The sequence below is a fragment of the Paramisgurnus dabryanus genome, chromosome 4 (genome assembly GCF_030506205.2).
Source record: "Paramisgurnus dabryanus chromosome 4, PD_genome_1.1, whole genome shotgun sequence".
NCBI lineage: Eukaryota > Metazoa > Chordata > Actinopteri > Cypriniformes > Cobitidae > Paramisgurnus > Paramisgurnus dabryanus.
This window is the reverse complement of record NC_133340.1, coordinates 16,533,685-16,557,577: the sequence shown is the minus strand read 5'-3', so window position 1 is coordinate 16,557,577 and position 23,893 is coordinate 16,533,685. Positions and strand designations below refer to the sequence as shown.

Here is a 23,893-nt window from a genome sequence, read left to right as displayed (position 1 = left end):
TAAATAAAATACATGGCCAGGGTAAATTACATCATTAAACAACTAGGCACACTGTTAACTGTACACTATAGGTAGGAACAAATATTATAAGATGCACAGAATTTTAAGGCTTTAACAGCTGGAGATAGATATTGTATCCAAATAACACTTTAAATCTTATACAAAATATAGGAAATGGGGGCTTTACAGACAAAAATTTGCACTTATGTATAAAAACTTTTGCTAGGTTTGGTAAGAAATATTTGTCATTTAAGTTCCGTACTACCGAGCCCCTAAGGTGACATTGGAGTAAAAAAATCTTAATAAAAGTTTAGTTTCATGTGCTCACGCGAAACCTTCATGTGCAGAATTTTTTTTAAGTTTAGTTTCGCGTGCTCACGTGAAACTATTGCGTGCTCACATGAAACCATCGCGCGCACACGTGAAACTTTCTCTTTAATAGTTTCGTGTGCGCGCGCGATAGTTTCATGTGAGCACGCGATAGTTTCACGTGAGCATGTGAAACTAAACTTATAAATTATGAACTTAAAAAACTTATTAAAAATTATGCACATGAAGGTTTCGCGTAAGCACATGAAAGTTTCACGTGAGCACATGAAACTACACTTTATTTAATTTTTGCTCCAGGTCCCCTTAGGGGCTCCGTACTTTTCAGCCCAATAAAACCCAAACAAAACATCCTTGTATAACAAAGAAAAATGATCCAACAGAGAAGTAAGTATAAATAAACAGATGTTTTTCCCAAAAAGTTGCTACATGGGCAGTTGGGCACATTCCCAAAAATGAGAGACAGAGGATCCTTCTCCAGAAACATTTTTAAAATAAATATTCACAGGGTAAACATGATGTAGCAATTTAAAGGATACCTTGTTTGTGATCAAATATATATTAGGTAAAGACCACACTCTCTTCCAAGGAATATCATAAAAAATAATTCCCAACAGAACAGAAGGAATAGTAGGTAACACCGAAAAAGATGTCGAATTTTCCTGTTCCTAAAAGAAGGATTGAATGCAAAACAAATGTTCCCTGTCGCTTTTTCACAGGGATTAGTCATGGAACTAAGGTATAGAATCAACAGAATTTTTTCAAAGTGCAATAACTCCACTGAATGGCATTCATAACTATGGCAAAGTCATGAGGAGTGACAGGAATGCAGTATTTTGTTAGGAACTCAGAATAAGAAAATAAATCACCATTACTATTTAAAAGCTGAGAAACCAAACAATATTATTTTTAAACCAATCAAGAAAAAATACTGATTTCTTTTTATAACAGATATTATGGTTATTCCAGATGGGGACTAAGCAGACCGATTAGCCTGTGACATCAAAGTATTGTGAGAGCGATGCAACACTTTTTGTAATCGCTCTCATGATACTTTGACAGTGGTTTGCAGGCGATGAATGTAGGACGTTACAGAGGTTAGAAATTGCAATTTTTTATGAATTTAAACACTGTTTAATACATTTGGGATAATGCACACGTAGATAATATGCCTACACAATTAAACAAATCATAGTCTTAGTGATTTTTTTCTTGCATTATTATTATTATTTTTGCATATATTTCTTGCATTTTTTTCCAATTACGTTTTTAATTCAGTTCATTAATACTATCAATGACAGCTTTCCACCATGACAAAATGACACCCCATCACTCATCGCCCTCCTAAAACCCATCTGATGACTTTCCACCTGCTCTCTATCTTTTATCCTACATTTTCTCATCAGTACCGCCAGCTGTTTTGCACTCACCAAGTAATCTGGAATGTTGAGGATTATGAAGGCCTTTCCCATCCCTGTCTGACTGTCCCAACTGTCCCAACTTTCCCTCACACACACTCTCTCTCTCTCTCTCTCCATTTTTCTCTATTACTCCTCTATGAGGCTCTGCCATGTTAAAGCAGTCTTTCGCAATCCAATAAAACAAGGAGTGATTACAATGAGGATGTAAAGTAACATGTGGAGGGAGAGAGAGAGAGAGAAAATGTACAACAGATGCAAGATGAGAGAATGAGGATTAGTGAGTACTGAATAAACATTTGGCTGAAGGAAGAGGTCTCACTGCTCCAAAAACATCCTGTGCGCGAGACTGTTTTTGTGGTATTACCATCACACCCCCTCACCTATATGCTTTAAACAGCTCTGCCCTCTCTTGGGACGAGAATGAGGTTTGTGTGTTGTAAAGTTTATGTAATATCTGAGCGCAGGGACTGTGAGTGAGTGAAGGGGGGGCTAGGGGGAGGGACCGAAAAGAGACGAAACAGTTGAATCAGAAAGAAGCAGAGGAATACAAATGATGGGAGCAAAGCCATCTAAAAGGAGGAGTATGAAGAAGGTAAGATGTCTGTTTATATGGAAAAAGTGCAAATGATAAGAGTGAGTCTTATTTTATAGACGTTTTAGACTGATTTACGTAAATATAGCTGTACTCTTTCTCCTTGCTTGGCTTTTGCGAGGATATGTTAAGCTACTTATGCTCCCTAGATTTTGTATTGTCAATAACTTGGATACATTTTTTTGCCGTGAATCACTTTTGCTAAACTTTGTTTACCTGTGCATGCTGTAGTCACAAGTTGAACAAAATGTAATTCATATACTGTGAAAACATTTAGTAAAGTAACTTAAATAGAGGCTTTATGTGATTCATGTGATGTAAATTAACTAGTTAATTGGCCAATGAAAGTCAGATTTGGTGTAAATAGATGGGTAACAACCACTTAGATCGTTTTGTCTAATGCATAATACAATGGTTCCACGCAAAGGGAGTCCCACCCATGGAGGGCAGCGGTGCGCCACTGGGCACTGCCATGTTAGGGGGCAGTGGTGACGCAGCAGCTGAGGATGATGATGACGAAGAGTTGGGGGAAAAGCGTCCGTTTGATGAGCCGATATGTGCTTTGGTTCAGAACTGTACCGTTTTGCATAACATCGTGGGCCCTGCCTGCATCTTTCTCCGACAGAGCTTCGCTCAGGCTCAACTAGTATGTACAAGCACATACAGTACCTCAAAATCAGATTTACCTCCATTAATTGTCTTTTTTTTGTGCATCTCCAGTCATGTCCTATCCTGAGTCCATTCCCTTAGTCTCCTCCATCACTTCTTCCCTGCCACACTGTTTGTTATTGGAGGATGCTGTGTCATGGTCCACCAATCATCTTTTTCAGTGTGAGTCGCCATTATCAATTAAACTTTTGAAAAGCCGTGTAACAAAATGTTTAGTTTGAATAAGCACTCATTGAATGTTGGTTTAATCTATTGAACATTACAAGTGTGTATGGATGAATTGGGAAATAAGTAGAGAGGTTTTAAAGAGTTAAGTTCTGTAGGGGATTGATAAGTTAAAGCCATGGCTTTGGAGCAAAGTAGGCTAATAGTGACAGGGACATATGAGTGTAATATCTTTCTCCTGTGCCTTAGTTTAATGTTCTGCCTGACTCATGGTAGTTTTGTTAAAAGCACTTTTGCAGGATCACATAAAGACCGTGAGCTTTAAGAGAAGTGCAGGATAATAGTACAGGATAATAAAGATGTATATGTTGCATGTTTTAATGCCTGAGTACATAACTGGTTGAGATTCATTCAACTCCATTTGTTGCCTGGCAACCTGAATCCTTCTAATCTGTTAACCGTAGTGACCCCACCCTAATGCTGTTGGCATCATGCTTGCCAATTCATGGTAATCAGCTTGCCAGCTGTGTGAATATGACTGGCAGGCCACTGCCAAAACACAGGCTCAGGGAATCAGATCAAACGTCTGCCATTTGTTCTTATGTCATTTGTAAAATTTCATTTTTCAGGCTGTTTACTTGTTCATATATGGAACCATGCTCTGTTGTGATCATGAAGTTTTATTGACTGAATACTGTTGTCACCACCAATAACAACAAAAAGTTATAATATCACAATACAGTGATATCCAACATGTTTAGCTTTAATAAGCAGATTGTGCATTTGCCCTCAAGCAGCAACCCACCATATTATAAAAATGTATAGAAAAATGTCTTAAACATTGAAATTTTGTAAATGCATTAAACATAGAAGTGTTATTTATTATGATTTGTTCACATAAAAGGTGTTCCTGTAGCTCAGTATAGGTATGGCATTGCATTAGCAACTCGAAGGTCATGTGTCTGATCCCAGGAAACAAACCTACTGTACTGATAAAATAAATGCATAGATTGAATGCATCACAAGTCACTTTAGATAAAAGTGTCTGCCAAAAGCATGAATGTAAATGCTCACATTTTTTCTTTTTTCTTATTTTTGAGAAACTGCACCATCCGATATTTTTCCACCGATAATAACGCTAACCAATTATTCAGACTGATATCTGCCAATAGCGATCGTTTGGTTGTTTTATTAACTTGAATTAACTTCATTCTGAAGATTTTTTGTAAATGTTATTCATTCATATATTGACCATTATTATTGAACATTAAGTGATGTTCTAGTGTGTTTTTTATACACAGAGCTCAAATTCATTGCTTTTTTCTGTTCTCTTTTAATTAACATCACCCATCACTATCAGTTGTTTTTAACAGAATGATATCACAGAAAGTCGTGTTATAGTCACGCAAACTTTGATTAATTTATTTGTGTCCGTGGCATGAAATTCTGCTTTTTTTCTTGTTCGTGTCACTCGCACAAATGTCTATAAATAGTTTTTCTTGTCTGTTGCTTTTCACTTTCTGTTACATTTTTAGACATCCTAACCCAAACCCCAACTCTAACCCCAACTCCAGGCAAGAATAGTTTTAAAAAGGGGAAGAAAAACATGTAGAAACCAATACATAAAAGTACATCCTAACCCAAACCCCAAATCTAACCCCAAGCGACAATGATTTAAAAATGGGGGGAACTATACATAAAATGACACGAAAAAGAAAGTTGTGCAACGGACACTAAAAAATATTTATAGAAATTTGTGCGGGTGACACAAAAAAGACATTCATGCTCAATTTCGTGCCATGGACACAAATATATTAATAAAAAATTGTGTGACTATAACACGACTTTCTGTGAGATCATGTTGCTTTATAAACTATCGACTTATAGCAGATAGTGTGAAAAATATCTTCTATCGATTTTATTTTTGATAGATATGTCTTGAATTTCAATGGTTTTAGGGTCTCGGTTGCTAATAATTTAAAGGTGACACAGAATGATTGAACGGAGTATTTATCCTTGTTCTGTGATGTGACATGTAGACAAAAAAATTTTGTTTGGGTCTGTAATGCTTAAGAAGCTTCCTAAAAACCTCTCTCAGATAGCTCTATTAGGGTGGGGGATTTTAAACAAGTGGTTTTGCACCTATTTGGCTCCCCCTACTGGCTTAACTTGCAATCTCATTTCTGATTGGCTGACTTTGCTGCCACTCAAAAAATGTAGCCAATTATTTTAAAGTGGAGGGGCAGTTAGATGCCTGTGATGTCATAAGCATCAGTTTTTCAGATTGGGCCGTTTTCTGGCTGACATTTCTAAAAGAGGAATTTCTATGAGACTGAGATGTTTAGCATGTTTAGCACTTTTTGTATGTTCGTGAATGCGGGTAGACTACCATTATTCAACAAAGACAAGGTAAAAAATGTTTTTTCATTCTCTGTCCCCTTTAATGAAAAAAAAAACACATAGCACAGCACATGTGCTCTGTCTCATATAAATGTCAAGCTGGATGCCTCGAGTCTTGGCTCAGATTAATAACTTCCTGTAAAGAAGATAGATACACCCATTAAAGGCTAATTTTACACGGCGGCTGACTGTTTTACCAGTGATGATTTGCAATCAGAGCCTGGTGGTGTGAACTGTTCATCCGCTCAGGTGTTCATGTAATGGCATGCAGGTGGTTGCCCCGGGCAACACAGACAGGTGTGTGTGAGTATAAGCCTGGCTTTTCAGGTTTGTGACAGCTGGGGAAACACATGCAAAGCAAAGCATATACAGGAAAGATTGTAATAATAGTTATGAAGGGATTGTTTGCATGATTTATTTATAAATACATTAATAGACACAAATTGGGTACACTATCAGAAAAAATTTACTATAAGGTACGTAAGTTGTCACTGGGGTCAGGTGGTACCTTTTTAAAAAGTACACTTTTGTAACTAAAAGTAGCATATTGATACCTCGAAGATATGCACAATTACGTGTTTTTCATGTGATTTAACAGTGGATATGTAAATTTGCAGAATATTTATGTAATTTTACAATTTACTGTAAAAAAAAAATCAGTAGAAATTACAATGTTATTGCAGCTGGGTTGCCGGTAATTTACCGTAGATTTACATTTATGTTATTTACTGGCAAGAGTTTGTTCAAAGTTAAATAAATTTTAAATATTAACAAGTCTTTATCTTTACAGAATAAAACTATACAATTACAGCCTCATGCAAAGCATTCTGGGAACCAGAAATCATCATCAACCTTTTTCTGTTTTTTGCTTCAGATTTTGTTTCCCAGAATGTTTTGCTTGATGCTGTTTTTTTAGTTTTACTCTGTAAAGACAAAGACTTGTAAATGTTTAATGTTCATTTAACTTTGAACAAACTCTTGCCAGTAAATAACATAAATGTAAATCTACGGTAAATTACCGGCAACCCAGCTGCAATTTCTACAGAATTTTTTTACAGTGTATATTTTAAAAAATCTGTAAAATAAAACTGTAAAATTCTGTAAAATTACAGGTTTTTTTACAGTGTATCTGTACCAAAATGGTACATATATAAAGGTACTAAATGTCCCACATTAGGTACTGTCAAACATTACATTATTTAGTACATTAGCTGTAAAAATCATAACTTTTGCATCTACTTTTATTTGTTTTAACAAAGCGAGCTTGACCACCATTACTGTGTGACTGTCGCAACATTCTTTTTTATTGTATATTTTCATTCTTTCACATGTATGACGTATGTATGTTTTTTGTATATGTGTTCACAATTTGTCTCTGTACGTTTCTTTGAAATCCATAACCATTACAGGACAGAGATCTACGGCCAGAGGAAATTGAAGGTACAAAGATATTCAACATCACTCATGCGCTTTGTCATCATTGAGTGCTTCCAGTGAAAAACCTTCCCACACACCCAAAATAGCATTTCCCTTACTGACTCCTTTTCCTCATCCCCATTACCTTCCTCTATATATGTGTCAACATATTTATCTTACTACAGTCAACTCCCTTTACATTTAAAGGGACAGTTCACCTTAAAAAGGAAATGTTTTATGTGAATTGTTCCTTAAAGAGTGGTCCATTTATCTTTCACTATCTGAATTACTGTACATAAATATCAACTGTGGATCTCTCTCTCTCTCTCTCTCTCTCTCTCTCTCTCTCTCTCTCTCTCTCTCTCTCTCTCTCTCTCTCTCTCTCTCTCTCTCTCTCTCTCTAGAGCTTAAGGAAGCCTTCAGAGAGTTTGACAAAGATAAGGATGGCTTCATTAGCTGTAAGGATCTGGGCGAGTGTATGAGGACGATGGGATACATGCCCACGGAGATGGAGCTGATTGAACTAAGCCAGCAGATCTGTAAGATCTTATCATTAAACTTCATTATTCAACACTGGCAGAATCATTACCACAGTTTCAAGATCAAACTCTAGAGATCATAAACCAGGATATTGCAACCATTAATCTTGAGTTGAAATTTTCCACTAGGTGGCGGCAGAGTCGACTTTGAGGACTTTGTAGACCTGATGGGGCCAAAGATGTTGGCTGAAACAGCAGACATGATTGGTGTGAAAGAATTGAGAGATGCTTTTAGAGAGGTTGGTGTTTGCTTCTGTAAACAACATTGTTTACAACATGTTGTGTCTAGCACATTAATACTAAACATTCAGTCAGAGAAATTTGACCTAATAATGACACCATCACAAATGTGATCATTTTATAGAAAAAAACTACATTTAAAATTTATTTTTGATTTTTATGGCATTTTTTGTAACAAATGTGTTAGAATAAATTCTAATCAGGTCTAGGAACATGTTTCGTAGTCTGGAGGTCTAAGCCCCTTACTGAAAAATCCAGCTAGAACCAGTATAAGCTGGTGAGCTGGTTTTAGCTGGTCTCCCAGTTTGGTTTTAGCTGGTATTGCTGGTGAAGCAAGTTGGTCTAGCTGTGTTTTGTTCAATTTGACCAGCTTTGCCAGGCTCGGAGGACCAGCTTAGACCCGCTACTGCCACCTTAAGCCAGCTAAAACTAGCTGCCAGTTTATGCTGGTCTTTGATGGATTTTTTGGTTCTGATATCAGGGGCTATGAAAGACACAGACATCTTATATGGTTCAAATTATAGTCAGAGGTTTTTTGGAAGAGGTACACAATTTAAAGGGATGAAAAGAGGAAGTATTAATTCCTTGCAGACAAGAGGATGGAAAATGTCTGGACTACTCGTGATCATCACTCGGATATACAAGACTGGTTATTGGTACATTGTAATGGTTCATTGACAGAGATATATATATATATATATATATATATATATATATATATATATATATATATAGCTGGACAGGGAAGTTGACACTAAGAACAAGGAAGTCTGCTCAGGTAGATGTGACCTGAGGTGACCGTATCATGGTGAGGTTCGGCACGTCCGAAGGAAATGGCTCAATCTTAACATTTGTAAGCTAAGACGAGTGAAAGTTACCATTGCTTTATAAGTCATATGAGGATAACATAATGAGAAATATGCAATGAAGATTAAAAAAAATATTTTATTATTATTAATTATTATTTTGTCTTTTTATTTACACACGCTCTCTCACAATCTGTCTCCCAGTTTGACTCTAATGGCGATGGTCAGATCAGTCTGGCTGAACTGAGAGAAGCTATGAAAAAGCTAATGGGAGAGCAGCTTAACCACAGAGAGATTGATGAAATCCTCAGGGATGTTGACCTCAATGGAGATGGGCAGGTTGACTTTGAAGGTGAGAAGTGTCCTCTGTGGAGCATGAAACAAAAGTCTATCCTGTTATAGACCTGAAGGCTAACGATCATTCTTGGTTAGCAGCAAAATGCAATGAAATAGTTCAGATTGATCCTATCTGCACAGCACATTTCAGCAGTTTGGTTTACGTTTGTTTTGTGAACATGTAACAGTGAGATGTAAACATTGCCTGAGGTTGTTTTCACAGAATGAGAACGTTCTAAACTATCTTGGCACCGAAAGTAAACCCTGCAGAGCACTACTCTTTTCACATGCAAGTGCTTATTTTTTTTAAAACAAAAAGGTGATAAAATGGACTTTTACATTTTAAAGGTCAAATAGAGGGTGGAAATTGTCATGAAAAATGCATACATTAACCTACAAATTGCAATGGTCATTTTTAAATGTTTTCAAAAAAGATTTAAAATAAATATGGATAATCAGCAGCCATATCACCCTGTAGCCCAAGACAGCTTGCCCACTGAAGCTAATCAGGGCTTAGCCTGGTCAGTACTTGGATGGGAGACCATCTGGGAAAACCAGGTTGCTGCTGGTAGAGGTGTTAGTGAGACCAGCAGGGGGTCCTAACACCCCAGTATTGTGACGGGGACACTATACTGTCAAAAAGCACCGTCCTTTGGATGAGATGTCCTGACTCTCTGTGGCTGTTAAAAATCCCAGGATGTCATTCGAAAAAGAGTAGGGGTGTTCCCCAGCATCCTGGCCAAACTTGCCCATTGGCCTACTAATTATCCCCATATATACTAATTGGTTATATCACTCTGTCTCCTCTCCACTAATAAGCTGGTGTGTGTCCTGGCGCAATATGTCTGCCATCGCATCATCCAGGTGGATGCTGCACATTGAGGAGATTCCCCCATTCATATGTAAAGCGCTTTGAGGTCTGCAGAAAAGCTCTATATAAATGTAACAAATTATTATTATTATTAATCAAGAATGATCAGTAAGGGACACCATCGACAAATGCATAGAAATTTATGCAAATATGCAGATCCTTTATTATTATAAGGATGCAGATCCTTGTTTACTTATCTTTGTAAGTCTCTTTAAAAAAAAGCCTCTGCTAAATGCCCAAATGCAAATGTAAAAATTTTTGGAAAAAGTTTTGTACGTGTTTACTTTCTTAACATTTTATGCATGTACAGCTTAACCGATTTTTTATTTCTCTCTCCACAGAGTTTGTACGAATGATGTCACGCTAACTTCCAGAACATAGAGACAGAGCGCAGCGCGTCATAACCTGAAAACCACGCCCACCGGGGGGGAAACAATCCAACCGTCTCCATTGACTTTGTATTGCGAGAGGCTGCCTCCTTGTCATTTCTGGCTTATAACAAAAACAGAATAATGCCTAAAAGCTGCTGTGTGACAATATGTACAGCTAACAAGCCAAAACACCCAGAAATAAGTTTTTATAAGCTGTCGACCTCAAAAAACGAGCGTTTAAAGACACAAAAGTGGAAAACAGGCAACTTTTCATAGTACTCCTATTAGTAGAACTGCGTCCACTAGGGGGAAATGTAGTCGGCGATTCACTTTTTTTCCTTAAAGGTTGGGTTTTACTGCTCGACAGCTTATAAAAACTTATTTCTGGGTTCTTTGGCTTGTTAGCCGTACATATTGTCACTCTCGCTATACAAAGTCAATGGAGACGGTTGGATTGTTTTCCCCCCGGTGGGCATGGTTTTCAAATTTGCATAACTGCGCTCTGTCTCTATGCAAAAAAGAAGAGTGAGAAATGAAATGTGATGCAGGTCCTCTCAACAACCACCTTGTAATTACTATACTGTAAGTGTAATTATTTAAACCATAGTGCTTCTCCATTCAAAACCCATTTTTCTTATGCTTACACAGTACAAAGTGAAAAGTTGGAACAACTTAAAATAATACTTCAATTGGTAACAACTTAAAATTTCACTTTAGTTTCATTTTAGGTGAAGTAAAAAACAAAGTTTTTTTTATTGTAATCAATTAAAGTAATAGCAATGGTTCATCAAACTTTTCACTTTTTAGAGTGTATAAAGAAACTGCTCCATGTATGTATTATTAATTCATCTTTTATGACAATAAGATAAACAAATCAATATGGATTGTCTAAACGAAAAATCCATTTTTCTACATCTGGTCAAAGTCGTAAGGGTTGCACACCGAAGCCAACAGCACACATTTTCGCTCAAATCTTCACAGGGGAATAAATACGTCTTAATCAGCATGTTTAAAAACAACACATGCACTTTTTTAACTGATATGCATTGCTGGATAGCATGCATATTAATAATCAGTTTGTTGGTCAGCATTGGCTTATTGGACTAAGGTTACTCAATAATGCTTTAAAGCTTTGTTAATGCTTTCCCAATGGAAGCAGACATATAAGAATTCCTGTTAATGCGTAAATGTGTAATCAATAGAATATTATCTATGTATCGCCCAACTTCAGAAAAGTCTGACCACAATAGCTTGAAGATCTTTTGTAAGGACCCATTGCCCTAAAGTGTCCCAGTATGTTCTCAAATTTCGTATACAAGTTTTTTATTTTCAAAAATTACTCTGTTCATGCCAACTACTGCAAAGTAGTACTGTTTATTGTAATTTCTGTATTGATAAAGTTTGTAAATACTATGAGAAATAAATGGTATTAGCCTATATGGCTATCAACTCTTATTTCTGTAAATTGCTTTCATTTTTATTACATACAGTGGTGCTAAAAAATGCTGTAGTGATTTTGACACAGGCACCAATTGGGTCGTATGCCATACACAGGAGACTATGAGTTCAGCCTCGAGTCTGTGTGTGTGTGTCCAACGACCCCTCCCTCCTTTACAACAAATAGAAAAATATGTAAATGGGAGGGAGTTTGTCTTCTAATTTATCTGAAGGAGCAATTTACTTGTTAAACCTTTAACTGGTTTATCAACACAAGGAAGACACAGTGGTAATAAAATGGAATTTATTAACAAAAGATAAAAACAAGATTAAAGGAACAGTATGTAAGAAATTTATATCAATTAATCATAAAATGGCCCTGATGTGTCACTAGACATTAAGAAATCTTTTTCATTTCAAATATTTATATCACTGACAACAGTGGTCTGGCCAGGATATTGTCGTTTAAAAAGTGGAGTTGCAGCCCTCAACTGATGTTTATGTTGTCATTTTGTGTATTGGCCACCAGTTGTGTGATTGCAGTACCAGTTTTAGCCACAAGTTTTGTGATTGCAATACCAGTTTTGGCCACAATCCTACATACTGTTCCTTTAACTAATAGTACTACTAAATGATACTAAAATAAACATTTAAAAAATATATTGAAAAGTATATGGTAAATAGTTACTGACAGAATACACCAATGCCAAGGTTTCAGGAAAAAGGTATGGTGAAGTGATATTTATGCGTTCTGCGATCAAATGAGCATCGTTCATGTTTAGTTCAACAGCCTTAATCATGAAGTGCTTGAGAATCTGATCGGGGCAGGGTTTTCCGGGGGGAAGTGCCATAAAAATAAATGATATGTATAGAAACCCCTGAGACGTCAGCTGGGCCTGTAATCGAAAACAACTTTCTAAAACTTGTATGAACCCTGGCAAAGTGTATTCGGCACAGAAATACTCTGTAACATGTCCAACTGCTTTGTTGACACACTGCCTATGTTTAACACGAGGACACCAACTCTTAACTCTTTCCCCGCCTTGACAAGTAATCTCGTCAATCTGCAATACCACTATTATCCACCAGGTGGCCGCAACTTATAAAACTCAGAAGTATCACCCTAGGACAAACAGATGTATGTCCATCTAAGTTTTGATCAAAATTCCTTTACAAAAATTTAATTATCTCAGCTTTTTGCTCAAATTTTGGTGTTTTTAAAGAAACCTACCCATATTTGAGAGGTGATAAAAAGAGAACTAATGAAGGTAGGATGAAACTTTTTTTTTTTTTGAAAGCAAAGGGTCTGTTCTTTCATTTAAAGGGGACAGAGAATGAAAAACCATTTTTACCTTGTCTTTGTTGAATAATGGTAGTCTACCCGCATTCACAAACATACAAAAAGTGCTAGACATGCTAAACATCTCAGTCTCATAGAAATTCCTCTTTTAGAAATGTCAGCCAGAAAACGGCCCAATCTGAAAAACTGATGCTTATGACATCACAGGCATCTCCCTGCCCCTCCACTTTAAAATAATTGGCTACATTTTTTGAGTGGCAGCAAAGTCAGCCAATCAGTAATGAGATTGCAAGTTCAGCCAGTAGGGGGAGCCAAATAGGTGCAAAACCACTTGTTTAAAATCCCCCACCCTAATAGAGCTATCTGAGAGAGGTTTTTAGGAAGCTTCTGAGGCATTACAGAGCAAACAAAAAATGTTTTGTCTACATGTCACATCACAGAACAAGGATAAATACCCAGTTTAATCCTTCTATGTCACCTTTAATGTATTGTATGTTTATATATTTAATGAAGAGCATTTTCTGGGACTTATTAAACTTTTGTCAAAATCATGAAAAGTGCTGGCGGGGAAAGAGTTAAACTGTGGTAATGCAGAATGCATGAAATACTATTGAACCTCCCCTTTAGGAATTTCGTCTATGCATTTTCTTCTTACCATATAGTCCTTTATATCCATAAGTATATCGGACAAATAAAATCGTTTATATTAATACATTGATGTTTCTCTTATTGATGACTCTGAAATGTTCTCTCTCTGTTTTGCCAGCTTTCTGCAGTAAAAGAAAACATTAAGAGGATGTATGAAGGCCAGTAGAGTCAGGCCAGTCAACATGATGTTCACCTAAACGATAAAAAAGACACAGATAAACTCTGAATCACTGATAAGCAATTAATCTGGAGATTTTAAAAATATTGCACATGTATTTTAACATTTAACCCAACTGCAAGAATCCAAAGCTGGTGGTATTTATGAATAAGAACCAATTAAAAAATATGATTTGATAATTTGTTACATTAAATAGCTATATACAGTGTTCAACTTTTATTCTGTTTGTCAATGGTGTGTGAATAATTGACTTACATAGAAGGGGTCCCCTCCAAGAACTTTGCTGAGGGCAAAGCAGGGATACTGTAGCAAAGATACCACCGCAGATAGAGCCATCACTAGACCATACAGCTTTCCAAAATGATGAGCAGGAAACCTGTAACAAATTCAGATTCATGGCACCTGGTTAGGTGAATTGGATTTCACACAAATTGGCAATGAAGGTACGCACTCCCTCCGTTCATCTTCTGTAAACTTACGCTATACTGATGAACGCAGCATTGCCTCCGTACAGAAAAGAGCGATTGAGGACCTGAAGGATGAAGGTGAGGTACTGGAGAGAGATAAGGGGAACACTCGCACAGATGGAGAACAGGAGACACTGGAGAGAGGTGAGGAGGAGAGACAGAATGGAGGAGCGTAGGTCTGCTTCTCGTTGTGACAGGCCTGCAAAATGATGAAGATGAAGAAACCAGGATCTGGTAAATAAGCTTGTAAATAATGTGCACGCAACTGACCTGGACTCAGGGGTTTTCTTCTGTGTCTGTCCATTAGAAGACCATTCCAGGGAGCACAAAGAACTCCACAGAGTTGGGTAAAGGCAAACGCATTGGTGTATTCACTGACTGAAAAAGACAAAATTGGAGATGGGGTCAGCTTGCTATTAGTTTGTATCAAAAAGAGGTTTGATGCTTTACCCTGTGACTTTAAAGGGATAGTTCACCCAAAAATGAAAATTATGTCATCATTTATTCACCCTCGTGTAGTTACAAACCTGTATAAATTTCTTTGTTTTTCTGAACACAAAGGAAGATATTCTGAGGATGATTGTAGCCAAATCGTTTTTTGAGCACCGTTGGCTTCCATTGTATTTTTCTTTCATTCTATGGAAGTTGTGAAGGCTAACCTCTAAGCCTTAGCATGGATGGCATGGTGTTCTCAACGCGTAGCAGAAAGAAGTCCAGACTCTTTAGCTCTCTTTGGGTGGTGTTCCCGTTTATTATAAATATATCAAAAGAGATACCATAAAATCATTCTTTGCCCAGTGTTGATTGATAAAGTGCTGTTGTGCTGATAAATAAATTGTTGTGGCAGACTCACGGCTACGGTAAGAACCGTGTGTTCCCCACCATCCACACCTTTCTCACTAATTACCACACCTGTAGATATATCTACTTGCCAGTGACGTGATACACCCAGTGCAATACTCCCCCTAGTGACCAAAATAAGCAATAACTAAATAAACCAAACTAAGGGTGAATATAAATGGCTCCTACACCCCGGCCCCATAATTGTGACTATTTATTTTAACCACAATTACCCAAATCCTCTAATTTAAACTAAAGGAGCCATTTTGAAAAAAAAAAAAAATCTTCTCTTAAGCCTAGGACATCTGTACTCAGGTCATCTAGCCAGGTCCTCATCTATGACACTTCGGCTTCCATCAATAGGCAGATCTTTGTTACAGGCCGGTCCAGCTGACCCGTTTTTGTCCTCAGCTGAACTGAGCGGACAAAGCCTTCCTTGTCGGGATAAGTCCGTGTAATTCTTCCCATCAACCAAGACCCTCGTGGGGCAACAGGATCCATTACAACCACAATATCTCCAATGGAAAAGCTTCTTTTTGGTCTCGTCCACTTCTGCCTCTCCTGGAGTAGCGGTAAGTATTCCCTCACCCAGCGCTTCCAAAAGAGGTCTGATAAAAACTGCACCTGCCTCCATCTTCTCTTCATGTACAGGTCATCCTTACAAAAGAGCCCAGGAGATAAGTAAGGCTTTGACTTTAAAAGCAGGATGTGATTGGGTGTAAGGGCTTCAAGGTCATTCGCATCATCAGAGGCCTTTGTGATGGGACGACTATTAAGAATGGCTTCAACTTCGCAAAGAATAGTATGAAATCCCTCATCATCCAATATTTGAAGTCTTAGTGTGGAAGAGAGGACCTTTCTCACAAGACGAATAAGCCGTTCCCAAACCCCCCCATGGTGAGACCCAGCTGGAGGGTTAAAGGACCATGTTAGACCACTCTGCAGTAAGGCATGCTGAATCTTCTGATGGTTTAATTCAGCAATGGCTTTCCTTAACTCCCTTTCAGCTCCTATAAAGTTGGTGCCATTGTCTGATATCAGATGTGTCACCTGACCCCTGCGACACATAAAACGACGAATGGCATTTATACAGGAGTCAGTGTCTAAAGCATAAGCAACTTCGAGATGAACTGCCCTACTTGCCAAACAGGTAAAGAGAACGCCGTAGCGCTTCACTCTGCCCCGGCCTTTCTTTACCTCTATTGGCCCAAAGTAGTCAACGCCCACATTTGTGAAAGCAGGTAAATCTGGCACAATCCTCTCTACTGGTAAGTCAGCCATTTTCTGTTCCCCCATCTTTCCTTGAAGGCGGCGACACACTACACACTCAGAGATGACCTTCCTGCAGGCAGAATTGGCATGGGTAATCCAGTAATGCTTCCTAAAAGAGGACAGCATGTGATTTCTACCTGCATGACCCAGCTGTTGATGAATATGCTTTAAGAGGAGTTTGGACACATGTTGCTCTTTAGAAAGAATGACAGGATGTTTCTCCACTTCAGGCATAGCAGCCCTACTGAGCCTTCCTCCTACCCGCAGCAATCCGTCCTCCAACACTGGATCCAGCTTGTAGAGGTCGCTGTTTCGTTTAATAGTTCCTCCATCTTTCAAAACCGCAATCTCATCAGAAAACCTCTCTTGCTGGAAAAAGCCGATAATGGCACTTTCTGCCCTCTCGAGGTCACCTGTTGTCAGTGACTGTCCACGAAGTGCCAATTTTTCCCGTTGCATCTCGGCATAAGGGTGATTGTTTCTTCGGCCTCCATTGTTCTGGCCAATTCTTTCAGAGGATTCAAGAACCTTTCTCCTTTGTGACAATGTTAAAAGCACATTTCTAAGTCTAAGCATCCATGCCACAGACATTCTCAGCTTCTTAAAATCTGAAAAGTGATTTAAAAACACCTTTGTTGGATTCAGTGGACTATGGGAGACAAAGGCATTCACCAGCAGGTCTTTCTTCACCTCAGGGTCATCCACAGGAATCAAAGGTCGTTCCATGATAGTCTTAGGCCATTCAGCTTCCCTCCTCAAGAGAAATTCTGGTCCCTTCAGCCACCGCTGACATGCAAGGAATTCTTCAACACTTAAACCTCTAGATGCTTCATCTGCTGGATTCAGTCTTGTACCAATGTGTCTCCACTGTGCAACATGCGTTTCATTTCTGATTACAGCCACCCTGTTTGCCACGAACGTATGAAATCTTCTGGTCTCATTTCCAATATACTTCAAGACAGTTGTGCTATCTGTCCAGAACACTGATGGGCGTAGATCCAGCTGCAACTCCCTCTTCAGCATCTTGTCCACTCGGACAGCCAGGACAGCAGCAGTCAACTCAAGACGAGGAAGGTTCTTACGTTGTGAAGGCTAACCTCTAAGCCTTAGCATGGATGGCATGGTGTTCTCAACGCGTAGCAGAAAGAAGTCCAGACTCTTTAGCTCTCTTTGGGTGGTGTTCCCGTTTATTATAAATATATCAAAAGAGATACCATAAAATCATTCTTTGCCCAGTGTTGATTGATAAAGTGCTGTTGTGCTGATAAATAAATTGTTGTGGCAGACTCACGGCTACGGTAAGAACCGTGTGTTCCCCACCATCCACACCTTTCTCACTAATTACCACACCTGTAGATATATCTACTTGCCAGTGACGTGATACACCCAGTGCAATACTCCCCCTAGTGACCAAAATAAGCAATAACTAAATAAACCAAACTAAGGGTGAATATAAATGGCTCCTACAGAAGTCAATGGTGCTCCTGTTTACTGCATGATTACAAATATCTTCTTTGTGTTCAGCTAAACAATAGAAGACAATACTATCTATTGGACAAAGAACAACTCGCTAAGGGTTGAAACTATGGTAATGCAGGGCTGTAAGTGGGCGGGGCTTTATCAATGTGACTGATAAGAGAATCAAAACGGCATGTCTAATCAGACTGCTTTGGCTTAATGGGAATTAAAAAACAAGGACCGGGTGGATTTTTTTTATGGTGGTTGTGTTCACACACTGCCAACACACATTTATGCCAACAACTTGAAATGTAGTGGATTTATAGGTGACCTTTAAAATTGTCCAAATTAAGGGCACTATCATACACCCGGTGCAATGTGTTACGCAAGTGTCTCTTGCTAGTTTCAACCCGGTGCAATGATCAATTTCACGTTTAGCACCACGTTGTTCAAATAACAACTCCATTTGTGCCCAATTTTGATCCAATGGACGTTCTGGTCTGAAAATGAGGTGTGTTCAGGCGCATTGTTGGCGCGTTGCTATTTTGACCAACTAAAACCTGCTCTAATGTTTAAAGTCAATGTCGCAATATTGTTTTTGTTATTTAATGAGCACATTAGTAATATGCAACTATAAATGGGACTGGACGACAACGCGTGTTTGCTTATCACACACATGGATGCGCAGCAGCATATAAACGTTTTCAAATATGAAAAATGAAAGGATTAAAATGTAAAAGATTATTATTGAGTCTCTTGGATATAAATGAAGAGTAAAGAGCTGCTTCACCTATAGCCAGGTAAGTAATTAAATGTTTTGCTTTAAACAAATGCAAATATTGCATTTATTGTTAAATGTTTTTTTATTGCTACATTTTTTAAGAATGCCTTTCAAAACACTTACAGCGCCGTTTGTAAATTATTTATCTCCTGTTTGTTACAAATAAAGTCTTTTTAGAGTACAAAACCTTTTCTTGCATATTTGTAAATATTTTTTTTTGGGATTACACTGATCATGTAGGCTATACATATATTAACAGCAATTAAAATCCTGCTAATTTTACTTCCGTTACTTTTTATGTTGATGCAACTTTTTACACTGTGACATTTTAACAGCCTACCAAAAACAGGGGATGAGTGCAATATAAGAGACATTTTGCAGGAGCAATGCTGTGCATGCCAGCATATACCAGATCGCTGTAGTCTGCAAATAAAATCGTCCTATCAGCAAATTATTCTTGGTCAAATCCCCCTTGTGCTTACCTACAGCTGGGTCTTGGTTGGCCAGTCTGTTCAGCATTGGATTTAGAGCTCCAATAAAGAAATAGTGACGAAGTTGCATGACTGACAGCCATACCAGATGCCACAAGAAGAACCAAGACAAAACACAGCTCTTTAAGCTGGCTAGAAAAGAAAACAAATGTTATTTCAAGTTTCAGTAGTTGATTATTCAGTATGTTGGGCAAGTAGTACCTTTTTCAGAGTTGTCTGTAAGCTGTAGTGAGCCTGCAGTCTCCATTGTCTTATCTTCTTTACCTCTGTCTCTATCTAAACCCTGTACTTGTTCTGCTTCGTATTCTTCAACATTGTAGCTATTTGATTTAGCACAGCTCATTCTGTATAAAGAAACAAAAATTTTGGGGTATTGTGAGAGTATGATTTATGCATGTATTAAAGTATATATTTATTTACTAAAATAATTTATTTTTTTAAACAAAAAAAACCTATATTAATTACCTTCAGATGGTAATATAATGGCTCTCCAATACATACCATGGTACCAAAATGTACCATTATATTTAAATACTGTCAGAAATAAAGGTACAGTACCATTTAAAAATATTGACCTTTTATGTACACTCTTTAGCTTTTGTACCTTTTTTCGTAGAATGCATAGTGGTCCAAGTTACGTTCAGGGTACCATGATACCATGGCCAACAACAAAGACATGTTAGTGATCATGCACTTGGTACTCTTTTTAGAGTTGTTTAAAATCTTTGAATTTATTTGATATTTCAGATGCATAAATCAATACAATATTAACAATATAATATGACAACACACCACATGACTATAAATAAATTCACTGACCCATATGTGTAGTTATCTGGGACTGGATAGGGAATGTGTGACTTCGGCATGAGAACGGTAGTCCGGAGAAGATGAATGATATTACAGGCTGAGAGAAAAAGAAATGAGGAGCGAAGAGAGATTCCTCTCTCGTACAGCACCTTCAGAAATGATGTTTATATTTAGCGTGGATTTTAAAACTGAAATTGCTTTAAAAGCACATTGCAGGTACAATTCAGATGGGTTTTTTTAGCTTTTACACTCAGTTCCTCTTACCTTAATGATGAGAAAGATGACTGATGAAGAGTCAAAGGCTCCATTATAGATGGTTATAATGGTTGATCTGTGAGAACCGAAAAGGTTTCCTACCTGTGCAATCATGGACACGGTAAGTGCTAGATTACATATGCTCACTCAATAAAATCAATCCTATGTAATCGTTCATGGACATACCTGCATATTCGTCATTAAAAATAAAATACCCCCCGCAGCAATACAGGACATAGCAGGGAAAAGCAGGATAGAAAGAGCTGGTTAAAGGAAACATAAATAAACCATTAGTCATAACAAGTTCTCCAATGCGTTTGTTTTGTTTTTCCAAAAATAGTCCCAGGCTGTCGCTGAGTGAGTACCTTTAAGAAAGCCCCTGAAATTAAGGTACAGATATGTACACATTTGGTACCAATGTGTACCTCTGAGGTACTAGTATAACTCTTTAGGTGCAAAGGTTATCTACTGCCACAGTGACAGCTAGGACCATTTTTGTACATATTTTTCTGACAGTGAATAAATATTGATTAGAAATATTATTAATTATTGTTTTATTAACATGAAGAAAATTTATATTAAAAATAAGTAATAGCTGTTAATATGAATTATTAGTATATAATAAAAATATTTTTTTTCTGCCCATACCTTGATTGGATAATGCCACTAGCAAGGTTCCTGTGGTATAAAGAAATCTAAAAAGGTAAGAATACATGAGATTGGTTTATTAAGTGGTGAGGTTGTTAATAATGCTTTAGCTAACAAGAGCTAACTGAACAATAATTTGTTGATTTTAGTCTATGTTAATTTTATCATTTACTAACATTTTTAAAATCAAAATAGTTAGTGCACAGTGAACTTATAAGAACCATTGTATTGACATTAACTAACATTAACAAAGATGAATAAAGGCTGAAAACTATATTGCTCATTGTTCGTTTTATCTAATGCATTTACTAATGTTAACAAATCAGTGATTCTTGGGAATTTGGATAAAACAGGTTTTTTTTTAAAAAAAAGGTAGTTAAATTACAAAATCTGAAGGTATATCATTATAGACCAAGGTCTTGGCTGTTCAGCAATTACTGGTGCAACCTCCCCTGTTCGTTATTATTCATACAACCTTTACTTTAAGCCTAAATAGAAAAAGTAATGATTTTTTTATTTAACAAATATATTTTTGTATTAATAGAGACTATTAATTTAATAACTCAACAGCACTGAAGAAACATATTGTAAACGTATTCATTTAAAACAAATAAAACTCCGTCTGACGGTGGTGACACTAATCTGACGGTGGTGACATTGGCCTCATTATTCCAAAATGTATACCACTCAAGTCAATGGCTTCTTGCTTAAACTTTATGTAAATATTTGGTCGAATAAAATAATAATCCTGAGCACTGTGATGAAAAAATATCAAATCATAACTTCCTAAAATACATAAAACCTGACAGAAAAGACAGAAAACCTGACGGTGGTGACATCTGACGGTGGTGACAAAAACCTAATATAGATAAAAAAAAATAGATGAGTTGTTCACATTAGCCATCTTGTTTCTCTTCTGTTGCTAGCTACTTCAGACCTCTTCTTAAAAATTGTAAATTTATTTCATAATCTAATCTAATATTTTTTATACAAAGATGACGGTGTTGACATGTTATGGTTGTCACAGTAGCAGTGTCCAAAAATATGAAGAAGTTTAAGAGAAAATTGCAAACATACAGGAGCTTGAGTGATCTTGAAGCATGCAGTAGAGCTGAAGGTTTGAAAATGGGGTCCTCAGGAATGCAGTTGACCCTTTAGTTGTCTGATTTTATTGCTTTTTTATTAATATCTGACGGTGGTGACGAATATGTGGGACACATTTTGAGCAATCACAAAATAATAGTAAATATTGTTCAAAACTCACTGTTTGTAGTTTTTAATACATATTACAATGTACTCTTTCATGTGGTAAATATATTATTCAATTCAGTTATTACTTTTGGCTTTTTTAATTAAATTGAAATTATTATCTCTTAACCAAGGACAGGTGATTTTGTAGGCAATGGGCCAGCATATAATCATTAAATTAATAAAAAAATTAAAATAAACCTATAAAAGAACCTTACATATGTGCAAAGGACCCCCTGATTATAACATTGATTTTTTTTTCTTCATGAAAATGTTATTAATTTCCAACAGAATTAGCAATTTTCTTAGTGGGACATGTTTTTTCCAAAGTTTCAAGAATCAGTGAAATACAAACTGACAAATGTATAAATGCTGCCAACTTGGAACATGAAGTCTCTAAAATCATGTAGGGGGCCTGTATGGACTTGAATAGTACAAAATTCAATTCATGTTTCATCATTCAAACGGCAATATTTTTGTGGCGGTTCAATTTCTGTTTGAACAGCCCTGAGTCCATTTTCTATTTGAACAGCACTGAGTCAAGTTAAACGGTTGACTGATGGTTTCTACTATCTGCTTAAAGCACACCCCCTCACATTCAGATAAACTCATTGCCTCCATTGCAGAGAGATACAGTTGTGCGGTTAATTCTTGTTTGACCTCTATTTTACATCGTATGGCGGACCAACTCACATAGCCAGAAGCCGTGTTGCCATTGTGCCAAAGTGGTCGTAAAAGAATCCACTGGGAAGAGTAAGAAAGTTATTCATGAAGGAAGCAATAGTGAAAACCAGTGAGAAATTCTCATCCTGCAGACTGCAATCTAATGACAAACACACAGTGAAAAACACACCAAGATTGTAAAAAAATGAAAAGCATAACTATGTAAAAAAGAATAACCCACATTGTAAAAAGTCTTACCTAAGCTTTCTCCATTAGAGCCTGTAACATTAACGCACAGTTCACTGAAGTATCCATCTGACTTCAATACAAACATGAGAGACGCCCAACCAAACACAATTCCAGCAAAACACAAACACTCCAGCAGTCCGGTAGCCAGAGTTAGAATGTATCTCAACCCCATTTCAGATGTTCGCATATATCCACAGTCAGGAACTACTCTTGAACTGGCAACTATATTGTTCCACAATATTTCTCTTTAATGTAAACTAATCTCTCATTTTTTCTTTGCTCATATATGACCAGAATAGTCCAAGCTGGCTCCGAAATGTTACTGGCCATGTGGAAGAGATAAAAAATTCTGTTTCAAGTGTAAACAATAGTTTTGCATGTTCCTCCTATGGGAGGGACCTAAACTACAACATCATGTCGTAAGAATGTATTTACTCTCAAATGGTGCGACTAGTGTGTGTAAAACTGTAACAAGAGACAAACTAAATGTATAGTCAAAATGTAACAATATGCCTTAATTTAATAATATTGTCGAATTAAACAATTATCAATACGTTTTATCAATACACATACAAATATAATTGTGGTTTAGTTTTGTTAAAAAGTAGGCTAATGTTTGTTGGACAACACTTAATTTGTTCAGTGTTGAAGTGGATGCGCGCGCACAGTGTGGACAGTTAACTAATCCGGATTACGACTTCTGCACGTTAATCTCCATCAAGCAACAGTTTTCCTCGTCCAGCCATATATGAGATCTATTTATAACCTAGATGAGGTAATATATTAGAAACAGATATAAACAATATCCAATTTAAGAAAAAATAGCGCTAGTTTAAATTTAAAATGAAGCTACTTTATGAATTAAATAATACATACCCAGCGATAATACAGTTGAATGCAATGTCAGTCGAGTAATCTAACGTTTACGTTAAATATTGTCTAAATTCCATCGTTAAATTGCTTGATTTTCCCTTAAAGTTATGTTTGGGTTTTTG

The 23,893-nt window shown here is 37.0% G+C and overlaps 2 protein-coding genes across 2 annotated transcripts; one reads left to right on the top strand and one right to left on the bottom strand.

Annotated features, from left to right (window-relative positions):
• Positions 1-1,874: 1,874 nt before the first annotated feature.
• Positions 1,875-10,225, top strand: cabp2a (calcium binding protein 2a). The gene is made up of 7 exons (XM_065265301.2): positions 1,875-2,340; positions 2,768-2,986; positions 6,984-7,014; positions 7,395-7,529; positions 7,659-7,768; positions 8,780-8,927; positions 10,124-10,225. Exons 1-7 carry the CDS (start codon positions 2,299-2,301, stop codon positions 10,147-10,149), a joined length of 711 nt encoding a protein of 236 aa, XP_065121373.1. The 5' UTR covers positions 1,875-2,298; the 3' UTR covers positions 10,150-10,225.
• A 1,658-nt stretch (positions 10,226-11,883) lies between these two features.
• slc43a3a (solute carrier family 43 member 3a) lies at positions 11,884-23,893 on the bottom strand. Its single transcript, XM_065295558.2, has 12 exons — positions 22,908-23,893; positions 22,680-22,809; positions 20,739-20,785; positions 20,277-20,353; positions 20,100-20,192; positions 19,845-19,984; positions 19,227-19,369; positions 19,017-19,157; positions 14,454-14,561; positions 14,196-14,382; positions 13,972-14,092; positions 11,884-13,731 (listed from the first exon to the last, which is right to left on the bottom strand). Exons 1-12 carry the CDS (start codon positions 23,083-23,085, stop codon positions 13,597-13,599), a joined length of 1,500 nt encoding a protein of 499 aa, XP_065151630.2. The 5' UTR covers positions 23,086-23,893; the 3' UTR covers positions 11,884-13,596.